The sequence below is a fragment of the Colossoma macropomum genome, unplaced genomic scaffold (assembly GCF_904425465.1).
Source record: "Colossoma macropomum unplaced genomic scaffold, Colossoma_macropomum, whole genome shotgun sequence".
NCBI classification, from domain to species: domain Eukaryota; kingdom Metazoa; phylum Chordata; class Actinopteri; order Characiformes; family Serrasalmidae; genus Colossoma; species Colossoma macropomum.
This window is the reverse complement of record NW_023494803.1, coordinates 37361672-37377693: the sequence shown is the minus strand read 5'-3', so window position 1 is coordinate 37377693 and position 16022 is coordinate 37361672. Positions and strand designations below refer to the sequence as shown.

The following is a 16022-nucleotide window of genomic DNA, read 5'->3' as shown; positions in this document are numbered from 1 at the left end:
TTTAAAGGGCTCAGGTGTGTATTTGGTGTCCAGGTACATCTCAGCTGCAACACTCTGGACTGTAAAGCTGGCAGTTTACTTAAAAACGACATTTTGAGGTAAAAAGGCTAATAAAGATGATGTGGTTGGAGTTCATTACTCCTTCTGACTGCAATTGGTCCTAATCATGGCATCATTTGATCTGAGACCTCCCCCTGACTGTGATTGGTCCTAATCACTGCGTCATTTGATCTGAGACCTCCCCCTGACTGTGATTGGTCCTAATCACTGCATCATTTGATCTGAGACCTCCCCCTGACTGTGATTGGTCCTAATCATGGCATCATTTGATCTAAGACCTCCCCCTGACTGTGATTGGTCCTACTCACTGCATCATTTGATCTGAAACCTTGTCCTGTCTGTGAGTGGTCCTAATAGCTGTCATTTTTTTCTGATACCTCCCCCTGTTTACAGTTGGTTCACTGCACAAAGCAAAGGGTTTCTAATGGTGCAGAGACATATACTTCTTTTTAAGTATTTGTCTGACTGTGTGTTCGGTAGTTTCATTTTGTTTATTTCTTTCGTCGCTTGAAGTATACTTTCAACTTAAGCCATTTGGCATCTATGCAATCAGTATCCAATTTATTCCAGTGCTGCAGGATGTTGGCAAAAGTTGGAAAATTTTAAGTCTTTGAAGTACGCTGCTGTCTTCGCTGGCAGAGGCCTAATTGTAGCTGTGGAGCAAGCAAACATGACAAAATCTAATCTAGTTTGTCATCTTCTGTCTACCAACTGAATGTAAACAAGAGAAGCACAATCAGATTTGGCCAAGGTTGGATTCGGTCAAACGAGATTGGCAATTGGCCAGTTTCTTACTTTTATTCTGTTGTTAAATCTATGCATAATTAAGCCTGACTCATTGTCCTAAATAGCCGGTTGCCTCTAACTTTCAGTGAAGCAATTTAGTTGATTCATGTTATTTAAATAGGAAAATTATTATTTTTTTGGATAATTTAAAACACTTGTTGATAAAGTAAATAAATAAATGTTATTTATTTTACAACTTTAGCTAATAAACAGAGTGGTTAATATGCTGGTGTGAGTGCTGGGTTAATACAAATCAGCCAAAACTTCAACTATTGGCCAATTTTTCTTTAAATACATTGGAAATGGAATTGGGCATAAAAATGAAAAATCCATGTCCCCCTAAGAACAGCGTCACTAGACTTTCAGCATCCAGTGCTCACTGGCAGCTATAACTGTGAGAGTTTATAACCCCCTTCACTCTTTTATAAATATGTACTAAAGTGTTATACAGCTTTTTACATAGACACATGGAAGAACACAGTGTGTTTTGTAGATTTAGGACAAGTAATTGTTAATTAGGCCCCTCGTAGTCAATCAGTGTTGATATGAATCCGCCTGTCTCTGGATGTTCATCCCTGTATCATTTTTCTGCTGCTCTAAGCTCTGATCGACTCTGGCCACTGCTACAATCCCAGCTGACTGAGATTACAGTCGCTGCTTGGGTCGACCAGTGGCTGGGTCTGTGCTGCAGGGGGTCAAAGGTCAGGCTGTGTTATCAGACCATCGCAGACTCCGGCTGATCGCTGCTTCAGTCATCTGTGGCTTTAGATAAGGCAGAGAGGGGAAAAAACCCACAGACATAACTCAGATTATCAGATCATTTTAGAGAGGACAGACTGGGTCATCTGTGCAGACGCTCGGGCCAAACAAAATGACAAAAGAAGGGAGGACAAGGCTTCAAGATTGTAGACGGGGAGAATAAAAGCCTGACAGTGTTTTCGTACAGGTCTGACCTGACCTGAGCTGTTTCTCGGGGGGCGGCTGCTGCAGAGAAACACGGATGCGTTGGTCATTATTGCTACAAACATGCTGGATCTAATAGTGGCTGCAGGTCACATGGTTGCCTTGGTCTCTGTGTGGGATGAACATATTGCAAATGACACAGAAGTGGCTTCCCTCACGACTACAGCTCTCCAGAGATTTCTCCTTAACCTTCTTGATGTCTAATTGCTTCCATTACCCCTGTCCCATGGGGGTAAGGGGGCATATTACATGTTCAGAATGGAGACTCCATGAGGTGGCGTGACTGCGACACAGTCTATATGCTACTGCTGTTCTACAGCTATCTTTTAATGTTATGGCCTAATTTGAGCTTCCTTTTAAGAGGACAGTTTTTCTCCTCACCTCAGTACTAATCTACCAGCAAAGACGTTTGTTATTAACTTTCTTTTTTAGTTTTGCACTGGAGCTGTTTAGTTAGCAAAGCCAACATGCGATGGAAGCTTATACCCCAGATAGCATCTTGCAAACTACATGCCTGAATCATCACACTTGCTTTAAAGAGTGTGGAGTGCTTACGCATTTATGTATGTATGACAATGTAATCTATTAAAATGGGCAAAAAGTACACTGCATTGCTAAAAACAGAAGAAGCAGCTACCATGAAGCTATCTTTAGCTGTAGACACTAATCATTAGTGATGCACTGAAATGAAAAAATTATGGCTGAAATTGAAATCGAAAACCGAAATTCTTTTTTTTTTTTTAATTTGCTGTTTTATTGCATTTGAATAAATATACTGCACATAAAAATACAAGGAAAAAAAGAAAATATACTATTATTAATAAAATTCTACTGTCAATTGGACAAAACTGAGCTTACAATGAATAGAACTGTTTACATAAAATAAACTTTGTCACTGTAAAATTAGTTTAGTATTTACAGAATGTGCCTAATAAATACAGTGACAGAGGACAGCTGGTCATCCAAGGCATTCAATTCCACCTTGTAGCTGTACTTTTTACTACGGCACTTGTTTGTATTTTTTTTAATTATTTAGTTTTTTGCCGTTTTCCAAATAAAGATATTAACACTTAACAAAAGACTTAGTTAAAAAACTTACTTAAAAAAAATCTAGTAAACTCTAGATACCTTTTGCATTGTGTTAAAACTTATTGATGAATGAACCAGCAGAAATGACCCAAAATTGCTCTGAAAAAAATATTTATCTTCCATTACAAGTCAAGAATATTTTTCATTTTCCTGTAAAGTTAGCTTTTTGGAGATACAATGTGTGTATATGATGAGGAGGAAGATGTTATATAGCAGTGTCATGTTATCATTAGCAGTAATAGTCTAATTTTTGCTGTGTACATGTCATGGCCGTTAATGATAATAGTAATATTACACATTATATTACTGAACGTAATCTGTCAGGACAGCTCATCACAGCATATAACGTCTTCCATGACATGTTTATGGCGTGATTATGTCAATATTATGTAGGAAGGTTCAAGTCATTTGTCAGTGTTCATTTTAAAAAGCATAAGCAAGTCTGTGATTACGTAACAACTTAGTGGAGCTGAAGGCAAATGTGTGATGATTTAGGCGTACAGTTTGCACAGTGCTAACCTGCCAGGCATGAGCTTCAGTTGCTTTTTATCTACATTAGCCTCATAGCTGCAATGCAAAACCAAGAAGGCAAACCTTATGTTTGTGAAGAGAACAGTTTTGAGCTGTGTGTACATGAATCGGCACAGGCGCTTTGTAATTGGGCTTTTATGGAAGTAGTTACATAACTGGAGCGCTGTGTCAGGTGTGCATGTGATCAGAAGCGTGTTGGTGGTGTGCGAGCTCCCGGCCCACGGTGTGCTGTGGGGTTCCTCCCAGCTGCAGGTTGTTTGATCAGACAGCATGTCCCTGCGCATCAGAGCGTGCGTCTGTCCCCTCGGGGCCGCGTCACCTATGAGAGCGGACAGGTGCCACCGGCAGCGTCAAGCCAACAGGTCAGAGGCTGTCTGCCTGCTGATCCCGTCTGCATCCTCAGCTAGCACTGCGCCACTGCTGTGGGGCAGAGTGGGTGTGCTAGTGTTATTCTGCAGCATCTGGGCAGTTTTAGCGCCCACGCAGGCTCTTGTGAAGCGGCTGATTCATGATGGTGTTAAACACACGCAGCTTGTAGTCACCCGTAAAGCCGGAGCCCATCACCTAGCAGCTGGGGTCCAAACACCCCCCCCCCCCTCAAGACTTCATCTTGGAATGTACACGACTCACTAGAGAAACATAGACTTTGTCCCAGTTGTGTAGATATGAAAACACCAATTCTGTTTTTTTAAACTCACAAGTGTTCATATAGTGTTCATATAAATACGTTGGAGGTACAGAAGTCCTCTGCAGTTGGCTTCATATGGGTGTTTTGACGGTGTTCCTTGCACAGTCCAGTTAAACTTGCAGTTAACATTGGACAGAATTGATGATCTCTTGCAATAAATATCAGTCATTTCAGTAAACACCCATCGTGTTTACACTCGGATTTTGAATTTCAGTGGTAAGAGCTGTGTATAAATAGATGAGCTTTTCCTGCTGTTCTTTTTTGTTGTTTCATAAGTAGAATAAATGTTTTGTATATTGACCTGTAGACACTAATCAGTAGTGATGCACCAAAATGAAAAATTTCAGGCCAAAATCAAAACTAATTTTGTTTTTTGATTCAACGTTTTATTTGAATTTGCATTTGAATAAACACACTAAACATAAAAATACAAGGTAATCAAGAAAATACACGTTTATAATGTTTTATAACACTTTTCTAATATAATTTAAATGTGTATATATATATATATATATATATATATATATATATACACACACACACACACACACACACACATATATATATATATATATATATATTTTGTTTTAGTTTGAAAAACTGTATTATTTTCAGTAAAATGCCTCATTTCTGGGCAGCTAGAATAAAAATGACCTTGTTTTACCCCTTTGGTCATTAAGTGCTTTGACACTTAGGCACACTATCATACTAATAATCAGTTGAATGATTGTTTCTAAGAATTTTTATGTAATTTACTGTCCATGTAGTAAAGTGCAAAGCAACAGTTGCTTAAGAAAAAAATGGCTAATTAAAAAGAAATCGAAAGCATTGGTGAAACGTGCCTGAGTGTCAAAGCACTTAAAGCGAGGTCATTTTTATTTTGGCTATCCGGAAATTAGGCGTTTTATTGAAAATAATTTACTTTTTCAAAATAAAAAATGAGGACTTTTATTTTGAAAATGTATCTCAGTAAAATGACGTAGTAGTCCACATTAATATTATGTAAAATATGTATACTTCATAAGTGTTGAATTAAACATTCATTAACATGTGTGTTTTATGAAGTGTTTATGTAAGATGTTATAAATGTGTTATGGAGACACCCTTCAAGTAAAGTGTTACAGAAAAAACATACTCTACTTTTAATGTAAGTCAGTGGAACCAGACTTTTTTTCAAGCAATTTTGGCTCATTTCTGTTGATCCATTCATCATTAAATTCACACACAACGTGAAGGACAATACTTTCAAATTATGCCAAAAACTGAAAAATGACAAAAATGCAGATACAAGGTTTCGTTCCACGTTTCAGTGCATCCCTACTAATCATGCAAACACCACCTGTCTTCTGATTGGACTCATTTACATGTAAGGTTAGAAAGCAGCGCTCCTCTATGAGAGTGAATTTGCTATTTTAAGGGAAAGGTGCACAGATTCCTTTCATCTCAAACAAAGTCAACTGGCCTAAGACACACTTGGTTCCCGAGTTCACTTCTTTAGCTTTGCACTGCAGCTGCAAGGCTAATATAATAGACGTTATGCCACCACTGGGTGGTCTAATGCTGCTCAGCTCACAATCATGGAAGAGGCCCAACCTAGGCACCGATAATATCTCATAAATTAATCATCAGATGTGCTCCAGAAAAGTAGCTTTCCTCTATTCTGATGCTCAAGGTCACAGACGGAGCACACCGCTGCTTTCCCCCAGTTACTCTGAGCAGCAGACTGAAACAATCTTTTGTCTGGTGAACTACTGTTAAAACAGATACTTACCGATTCGTGGTCAGATGTAGTGTGTTTGTTCCTTCAGCTTCTGCTGGGAAGAAGCCCTCAAGAGATCCACATCTACTTATAGAAATATTTCCTTATTTTACTGTCTTTTACATTTTAGAATGATTTAGAGTATTGAAATGACATCTTATTGTTATAGGTATGTAATAGAATTATACAGGATCAAAAATTGTTAAACAAGTTGTCAATTTTGTATTCTTTTAGACGTTTGCACCCCTTTGCATTGATGCAGGTTTGCTCACTCTTGAGCATTTTCTCAAACAGCTTTAATTTTTGCTTCATTTTTTAAATTTGTTTCTATTTTTTTGTTTGGCGAATAATTTAGTACATAAGTATCAACTTCACTCTTCATGTTTCTCTTAGAAAAAAAATCATTTGCATTTAAGCAAAAACCTTTAGATCTAAATGCCTTTAAGATTATGAAAAAATGCATTTACAGTTAGCAATAAAGTCTTACCTGTTGACTGGTAGTGTAAATAGTAAAGGTTGTGCTTACACATGAATTTATTTCTAAAACAAAATATAAAAATCCATTTCATTGTGTTCATTTTATTTTCTTTATAAAGGTCTCCCCTCCCTGAGTACTCAGCATAGGTAGCTTCTCATGAAGCTGCTTGAGAGCTCTCATAACAAGAATACACGTCTAGGGACAACTCTTTAAACTTTCGGCACTAGAATGAGGTGCAATCCACCACTAACAAGGGCATGCCCCTCTAGAACCCACCCCCAAATTCCTCTGGTATGTGCTTTCTTAACAGCCAGAATACAATGGATAACACGAGCAAAACAAGCAAGCCTTCAAAATGCTCATCAGTAGCTAGCAGAACTATTTTCCTTTGTAAGTGATATTTATTTTACTGCGTTTCTCAGCACGTGCAAGTTTACATGCTTACTTGGAGATTTTTGGGGGGGTCTTTTCAGCCATGCTAACTTGCGCTGCTTCTATGTGCTAACGACAGCCTTGCTGTCTGTTTGAGAGTGTGGACGTGTCCACCATCGCCCCCTAGTTTGAGCTCTGCCTTCTTTTTGGATTGGTTTGGAAATATCACACTCCATTCGTTCCCACCCTAATAAGACTACATTCCCTCCCTAATAAGACTACATTCCCATCCACATTTGATCCAAAATTTCTCATGGTTGTCCCTCGTTAAGAGAGGCCCAGCAAGACTACTGGAGAGAACAGCAAGAGTGTGTAACGCTGCTTCAAGGCAAAAAGAGGCTACTTTGAAGAACCTGGAACAGAATGTAGTTTGGATTTTTTAACACTTTTTTGCTCACTGCATAATTCCACATTTGTTACTTTCATGTCATTAGTATTATTGTGAAACATGGAAAATAAGGAGAATGTTCTTGGAGTACTTTTGACTTTTTCTCTATGTTAATGTAATCACGTCTTTGATCCCAACATTGACATAGACTCCCTTATTTTGCCTTCGGTCATTATTCTGTAAGAGCACCATGCTCATTCCAGCCTGCATGGTTGAACTCTCGCTGACATTGACACTGGGCTGTGTTTCCTGGTCGCTGGAAGAGAGCTCGAGGGCTGGATTCCTCCAGTTCCCGCAGGGCCGCCCTGTCTGGTCAGATAGATGGCCTAGGGCTTCACAGGCTGGATTAGACATGCCCAGTCAAGCAGTGAAGTCCCACTCTATGATTGATAAGAGGGACAAACTTTCCGCAGTCTGAGCTGTGGTAGGCTTTAAAATGCTCAGCTGAAGAAGCTCAGGGTGTAGAGTCCTCATAAAGCAACCTGGGTCCATTTTTACTTACTTCATTTGTTTATTTAACAGCAGCGATGCACATTATAACAAATTCGCCAGATTTAGCCAAATGTCAAACCTGCTGTCACTGTTTAAAATTTGAGCGCACATAACATGTTGTTTTCCAACTACACATGTTTTTTTTCCATGTTGTTTATTTGTTTGTGTTTTCCCAGAGCTGTGTTTACTCAATGGGAAAAAGGGAGCAGTCTAAATGGAGTCACTTGACCTTCATTAAGTATTTTTCACACTCATTTAAAGGTGGGCTGTGTTTGGTGCCTAGCCAAGTGAGTCATTTTGTAAATAACTAGGTGGAGAGATTTTTTTTTTTTTTGCTTCTTTTCTTGATTCCCTCCATCATGTTTTAGCTGCGACAGTGGACAGAAGAACATTATTGTAAATGGTAAATGCTGAAGTTTGGAGGTGATGCAGCTCACTAGATTTGTTTCTGGGTTGCCCCTCTTGTGGGTGGGAGATGTGTCACTTCCTTTTGCCGTTATATCATCAGCTCCTGTTGTGTGGGTGCAGTATTTTCAGCATTGGCATAATGAAGCTGGGTTTTCTTCATAACGCCCATGCACTGCTCCCTGCTTTGTTACTGTTCATTCACCAGGATGGAATTGTTGCCAGGTTTTTTTTTAACTATTACTGCTAAAGCTGAACTGCCCAGCCAGTGATCTGGCCCAAGGTGGACATTGGCAGTCCAATGAGAGGGAGATTTACGCGCACAGGGAGAAGTTTTGGCATATCATATTAGTAATTTCATTTTTTTTCTACGGCTCTGAACAAGTCATGATAAATGACAAATAGAAATGCTCCATATAAAATTATAATTAATAATAAAATGTATTTACATAAAAATTAGAGGTGCACTGATCATATTTTTTTTATGGCCGATTCCGATTTCTTTACAGCCAAATTGGCTAGTGGACGATTTTAAATAGCCTTTTTTTCACACTGTTTGGGATAAATGAACACACACAACACACTAGCATGTTTCCAGTCATTTCTTTTAGCCAGAGTCACAAAATAACATTACTGGATCTTTAATGGGCCAAGCTGGTATTTTCCTTTCTTAAATGAAAAATCATTTACCTAAATAAACATCATGAATCCAATAAAGTGCTACATCAAAAGTAAGAAAGAGACGACTGGCACTTTAGCACAATTGGTCGTGCATAATTATGCTAGATTTTGGTAGCAGTGTTCACATATAGCACTAGTGCACTTACCTGCCTCTCGCTTATGTCATGAAATTGAAGCATAGATTGACCAATTCTCTGATTGCTTATTAGAACAAAAATCGTCCAATCTTGGCCAATTTTGATTTTGCATTCCTTAACTAATGTATATCAAAGTTAAAGCTGCACTATGTAAGTTTTGTGAATTTGGACAGTGTTACCCACAGGATATTGTGAGATTTCGGGGGGTTGACCTCACACAAACCTACTAGGGGGCACCGGGGGCATGTTCCCCCCAAAGAAAATTTTTTATTTTTTTTTATTTTTTTATTAAATTAAGATATTTGGACTTCATGCTCTGAACAATTTTGTGCCTTAGTAATTTAATCATAAACACACTGGTTGTATGGGTATGAATGGTGATGACCCAGCAAAAAGGTCACATTAGCTAACATTACAAATAGCCTAACGTTACAAGAAAAGCCAATTTGCACCTCAGAGGCTGAAAACAGTTACGCTGTCAGAGCACCTGCATGACAATCTTGTGTGTTAACAAGGACCTTAACAAAGAATCTCATCTCAGAACTCACTGAAATATCAATCGCTCTGGTTGGAGCATGCAGTCTTATTTAGAAGGATGAAAATACACTACCGGATGTGTTAGCAGCATTGATGTCAACTTTTCTGACTCAGAAGCAAATTAAAACTCTGCAAATTCAGCAGCGCACTGTTTTACAGTGAGGAGACGAGAGTCAGACGCACTGTCGTTAACATTCCCTAGCTAAGCCAAAGTTAGATTAACGTTAATTATGAAGCATAACGTCTGCTGACTGGTAGTGAGAAATGCTTTTCTGAAGCAACAGAGAAAAACACAATGTTGTTTGTTATGATAAGAGTGCAAAGATATTTTCAGTTCATTATGAAACTGGCAGGACAAATTAGACCATAGTGGGCTAGGGTGGGTAGTTAATGGTAAACATCGCTTGTGGAAATGTGTAATGTTGAGAATCGTTTTATTTTCTTTATTTTTTTATTTTCTGTTGTTTTTCTTTAAGTTGTTATTCATTGTTAAGCAGTATTATTGCTGAAGGGTTGTTTTGAGAAGTCACTTATATTCTGTTCTCATGGTTTGAACCATAACAACAAATGACCTTTACGATGCCCCTAAAGAGGATTCGGCCTTCCCGGGATAGAACACTCGGTTTACAACACTAAGGTATTCATAACAGGATCTGAGTCCCTGAGAAAGCCAAATCTGTCCTTTCATGACAGGATCTTAGGCTTTGAGAACTCTGACTTCAGTTTTACGATGGTAGTAAGGGTCCAGGGTGGGAAGCGGGGGGCGTTCAATGGCAAAGTATAAAAGCTGTGTGTAAATCATGTTTTTAGAGTTTACAGACAGGTTGCATTTAACCCAGATATAAACAGGCCGCTTTGCTCCTCACTATGCGTTTTCTTTTTGGAAATGAGAGCCAACTGAACATTAGATCCACCCTTGTTTTGTATGTATTGTAGTAGTGAAGGAAAAAGACTAATTAACAGATTAACAGATTAAAAACAGATTAAAAGATTAATTAACAAACCTAGCAGCACTGAATTACTCTAAATGGTTCCTGAAGCCCATCGCTTGGCGAAGGCTTCAAGCTGAGATAGTGTGAGACCCATATCATTTTATTGCATTTATTTACACACAGCGGGCTCTGTGGCGCATAACAGGTGGTGCGATCACTCTAGTGGCGTGCTTCCTTTGGTGCTTCGTATCTCATGATAAATGTAAACAGATGTCACCTGTGTGACTCTCAACTTAGCTGTGACTGTCACGTCTGATGAGATGCACATATACACTTTCATGCGCATGCTGTAATGTGTGCTATATAGCCATGCAACTGTACAAATGTACTTTAAAGGGCCCATATTATAGACATTTTTATTTACATTACATTTTTTAAATAAAGAGTATTCGATGTAGAATATAAACATTTCAAGTCTCAGGCTATACGGTCCATACTCATGGAAACTAAGCAGCAAAAACATCTACCTATTCGGCTTACGCTATTTTAGCCCCACCCATTCACACTGAAAGTAAAAAGAGTGTTTCAGATTCAGTATTATGAGTGCTTTTCAACTGAGGCACAATACAGGGCAGCCCGGTCAGGATTTAAAGGGCTCATATCCTACATCTTTTACATTATTACATACATTATTTATAACATTTGTGAGGTTTTATGTGCCAAAACAGCTGTAATTCATGTTAATTTTATAAACAATAATTTTCCAATATCTCTTCATGAATTAAACAGGCATTTTTGATTCTGTGCCTTTAAGACTGCTGCATATAAATTGTCTCTGTTCTGATTGGCCCTCATTCAGAAATCAAAACAGGCCGAAACACCCCTTATAACTTCATAGTTAGTTAGCAGGGCTAAACTGCTTTAGTCTGAATCAGCGGATATGTGTAAAGGTGTTTCAAACACAAATTTATATATATCTACACCACTCATTAAACATTATGACCACCTCCTTGTTTCTACGCTCATTGTCCATTTTATCAGCTCCACTTACTCTATAGGTGCACTTTGTAGTTCTACAGTTACAGACTGTAGTCCATCTGTTTCTCTGCATACTTTGTTAGCCCCCTTTTACCCTGTTCTTCAGTGGCCAGGACCCCCATGGACCCTCACAGAGCAGATACTATTTGGGAGGTGGATCATTCTCAGCACTGCAGTAACACTGACGTGGTGGTGGTGTGTTAGTGTGTGTTGTGCTGGTACGAGTGGATCAGACACAGCAGTGCTGCTGGAGTTTTTAAACATCTCAGTGTCACTGCTGGACTGAGAATAGTCCACCAACCAAAAATATCCAGCCAACAGCGTCCTGTGGGCAGCGTCCTGTGATCACTGATGAAGGACTAGAGGATGACCAACACAAACTGTGCAGCAGCAGATGAGCTATCGTCTCTGACTTTACATCTACAAGGTGGACTGACAAGGTAGGAGTGTCTAATAGAGTGGACAGTGAGTGGACATGTGTTTAAAAACTCCAGCAGCACTGCTGTGTCTGATCCACTCGTACCAGCACAACACACACTAACACGCCACCACCACGTTAGTGTTACTGCAGTGCTGAGAATGATCCACCACCCAAATAGTACCTGCTCTGTGAGGGTCCATGGGGGTCCTGACCACTGAAGAACAGGGTAAAAGGGGGTAACAAAGTATGCAGAGAAACAGATGGACTACAGTCTGTAACTGTAGAACCACAAAGTGCACCTATATAGTAAGTGGAGCTGATAAAATGGACAATGAGTGTAGAAACAAGGAGGTGGTCATAATGTTATGCCTGATCGGTGTAGATATATGTCTTTTAACTATTCACAGTAATTTCAGCTACATATAGCACCCGTTCCACATCCTTTTTGCTACTGATAGATCATTTTGTGCATTGTGTGCTTTATATACCAAGAGAAATTCTTTCTTTATCTTGTATTTAGTGATTCTGATTCTTTCTTCTCAACAGCTGGAGCAGCTGTTCATCAGCTTTGAGGAGAAGCCCCAGGGGGCAGCGTCTTTAGCCCAGGTCCACAAGGCGGTTCTGCCCGACGGCAGGACAGTGGCTGTCAAAGTACAGCATCCGAAGGTCCAGGCTCAAAGCTCCAAGGACATTGTTGTGATGGAGGTGAGCATAAAGTAAATGGCGCAGCTTGCGGCTAGTTACTGCAGGCTAATTCACACACTCTGTCACTGTCACATGGTCACATATAGCCTGATCAGAGCCAATCTAATACCTCCATTAGTGTTTAAATAACAAACCCATCACTCACCCTATGGTTTTATTCATGTTACTGCAAATGGCCGTCCAACCATGCATATACAGCTTCATCTGTTATACTGATCATATAACACCATCTGCAGTAGAATCATCCAATATCAGTACCTGAGCTCACTAATGCTCTTGTGGCTGAATGCAATCAAATCCTCACAGCAATGTTCCGACATTGAGTGTAAAGCCTTCCCAGAAGAGTAGAGGCTGTTACTGCAGCAAAGGAGGACAAACTCCCTATTAATACCCTTCATTTCAGAAGAGGTCTTATATGAGCAGGTGTCTGCAGACTTTTGGTGTAGACAGCAGTCCTGTTGTCAGAAACTGACCAGTGATAAATAGGGTAGCTGAACCTCATGAATGATGAGTGGAAGTAAAACATATGGGTTTCTGATAAAGCGGACAGTGATTATACATAGGTCACTTGTATATAAATGTGGCCTGATTTTTTTTTTGTTTTGTTTTTGAATGATATGCTTGTTTTTGTGCGCAGTTCCTGCTGCAGGTGGTCCACTGGCTCTTCCCTGACTTTGCGTTCATGTGGCTGGTGGAGGAGGCTAAGAGGAACATGCCTCTGGAGCTTGACTTCCTCAATGAAGGCCGAAACGCTGAGAAAGTGGCCTGCATGCTCAAGCAATTTGACTTTCTTAAGGTTTGTGCAAGCGCATACACTCACTACACAGATTACTTTGGTGCTGCAGTTTAGACCAGGTGGGCTACCAGTAGTAGTCTCAGACACTGGGAAGACTCTGACACTGACACAGTATAGACTTTGTAGGTCTGTCAGCTACAAACAATCATTCATAACACTAATATTTTTATTTCAATGTTTTGTCTATTTATTGCTTTGAGTGTGAGTGATGCGTTTTCCTGTGTATCTAAATTGGAATAATGACCAAATGTCAATGTGTTTGCCGGTTGTATTAGACCAGTGTATATACAGTGGGAACCAAAAGTTTGAGAGCACATTGAAAATCTGGGAAATTTATTTTTTAATCCTGGAAATATAGAACAGAACCTTTCAGAATTTTGAAAAAATTGAACAAAGAAACGTTAAAGAAATAATTTCTAGATCACTATTCAAATTTAAGGATATTTGTGACATTGACCATTGAATAGGTCATTTTTAAACTCTCATCTCTATTCTATCAATGCTAATCATACACTAGAAGACTTTCAAAAGACTTTTGAAAGACTAAAGTCTGACACCGTCTCACACCTAAAGACATTGTCACAGTTTTTAGTCACACACTATGATTTTGCAAAGACTGGGGATCTTGCAGGGTCACTATTAGCTAGATTTTTGCCCATCATGCACCTGGTGGAAATTTACAAGCAGAGAAACCTTTTTCTTTCTCCACTCTGTAGTAATACAAATGGGAAGACACGTTGGCCCGGGCATGTAAAGATCTGGGGCTCAGCTCAGTTCACTGTATATTCTGGCAGATAATCACCCAGAATTTTTACAATTAACCTGTAAAATATGTATTTACCTTTTTATTTAACATAAAGATTTACATATTAACAAAACATGCAGTGATTCAGCATTGTTGACTGGGTGTTATGAACGAAACCATAAAAACAACGAAAATAAGAAAACACTGCAATTGAAAGCAAAAAAAAAAAGAAAACATTGATGATTATTCAGTAATGCTACTCTTAAAGTCCGCTGAACATTTCCTTACATCACTGTTATTCTCAGTGAACTTTAAATATTAAAACAGTCAGTTTATATTTTTAGGTAACTATGATTATTGTTTCAAAGTGGAGCAGATTTGCATATATTTTTTCGCATATATTCTCTCTCTCTCTCTCTCTCTCTCTCTCTCTCTCTCTCTCTCTCTCTGTCTATCGTGCTCCCCGCTCGTTCTGTCACACGCGCCCCTGTCACATCACTATTTGCATGAGCCAAGACTTAAAACTTATGACAATATTAAACACATTTAAGGGTTAAGACCATGATCTTGACCACTTCACACTAGCTTATCGAGATGACGCGAGTGCGACGCGACTCTAGCAAGATTCTAATGATTTTATTCCGACATGGGAAATTTGTCTGTGACAATGAAATCGCTTGAAAAGTCGTTTGATGTAAGGCCGGCATAAAACTCATGTTCAGATGACTCTCAGGTGGATTTGATCTAATAATTTACACAAACTCGAATAAGCTCGAGTGCACGCTGTCATTAAAGGAAAAGGGGGACAAACAGAATACTGTTCAGTCTAATGTCACATAAAGGTCACATTTAAAAGATGTGAACAGCCAAACCAAAAAAATCGGATTTGGTGAGACAATCAGATTTGGGCCACTTTTACCTGCTGTGTGAATGTAGCTTAACTAGCACTCTAAACCAGGATTAAGCTTTGAATAAAAGCGCTATTAACAAGCCATGTATGCGCTGAATCTGGAGTGTTAAGCTAGGGAGAACATTCTAGCCTTCAATTCAAGGCCCTTCAGTTTGACACATCTGGCCAAAACTATTGTTTTCTTTGACTGGACTGAAAGGGCTCTTTCTGAGACGTTCATTAAATGTCCTGTCAAACCAGCACATTATTAATTTATAGTTCCAGTACAGTCGAATAAAAAAAATCAATAGTGTTTGTGTGTAATCCGCCCCTGTGGACCTCTACTCTTCCTGAGTCATTGCTTTTGTTTAGAGTTGTTGAAATCTGAGATTCAACAGATTCAAGTTTTTGGGTTTATTTTTCAGTTTCTTCCAACATTTTAGCGTCTCTGTTTTTGCTCTCTTCTGCTTTTTGAACTGCATTCTTGTCAGTTGATGAACTGATCTATTCATTGTTAAAAATGAGAGGGCAGCTCAACTGAAAATCATATAGTAACTGATTACGTGGCTTTTCTTGAGTTGACTCAACTTGAGGACACAAGAGTTCACACAACTCAAACTTCTTAGTTGAGTCAAAAGTTCTCTTAATTTTTTAGTTCTGCGACTCAGTGAGGTAAATATAATGAACTTGTTTTTTATACTCAACTTCCCCACCAGCCAGGACTCTCTCCATCACACAATCCCACTAGACATTTTTCCTCTTGGGTACACACTTATGGACGGCTATGGCATTGCTGGGACTCAAACAAACAACCTCCTGTTGGAGTGATGGCTTAGTCCACTGCACCCCTCAGGAACACATGAGGCAACTCAGATTTTGTGTCTATAAATGTTTAACACACTGGAGGAAATATCTGTTGTTTTAACTTTAAAGCACGGCATCGTCTCATGGTGCTGTCTAACTGTCTGATAGTTCATACCAACATCAGGAGGTTGTGAGTTTGAATCCCAGCAATGCCACAGCTGTCCATATCCAGAGGAAAATATACCAGATGGGACTGTGTGATAGAA

At 39.2% G+C, this 16022-nt stretch overlaps 1 protein-coding gene across 1 annotated transcript in view; it reads left to right on the top strand.

Moving 5' to 3' along the window:
- Nucleotides 1-16022, top strand: part of adck1 (aarF domain containing kinase 1) — a 222125-nt gene that overhangs the window by 111000 nt on the left and 95103 nt on the right. Inside the window, exons 5-6 of the mRNA XM_036593171.1 lie at nt 12364-12522; nt 13160-13318. Coding sequence (XP_036449064.1) covers nt 12364-12522; nt 13160-13318 — 318 coding nt within the window. The remainder of the gene's footprint in view (nt 1-12363; nt 12523-13159; nt 13319-16022) is intronic.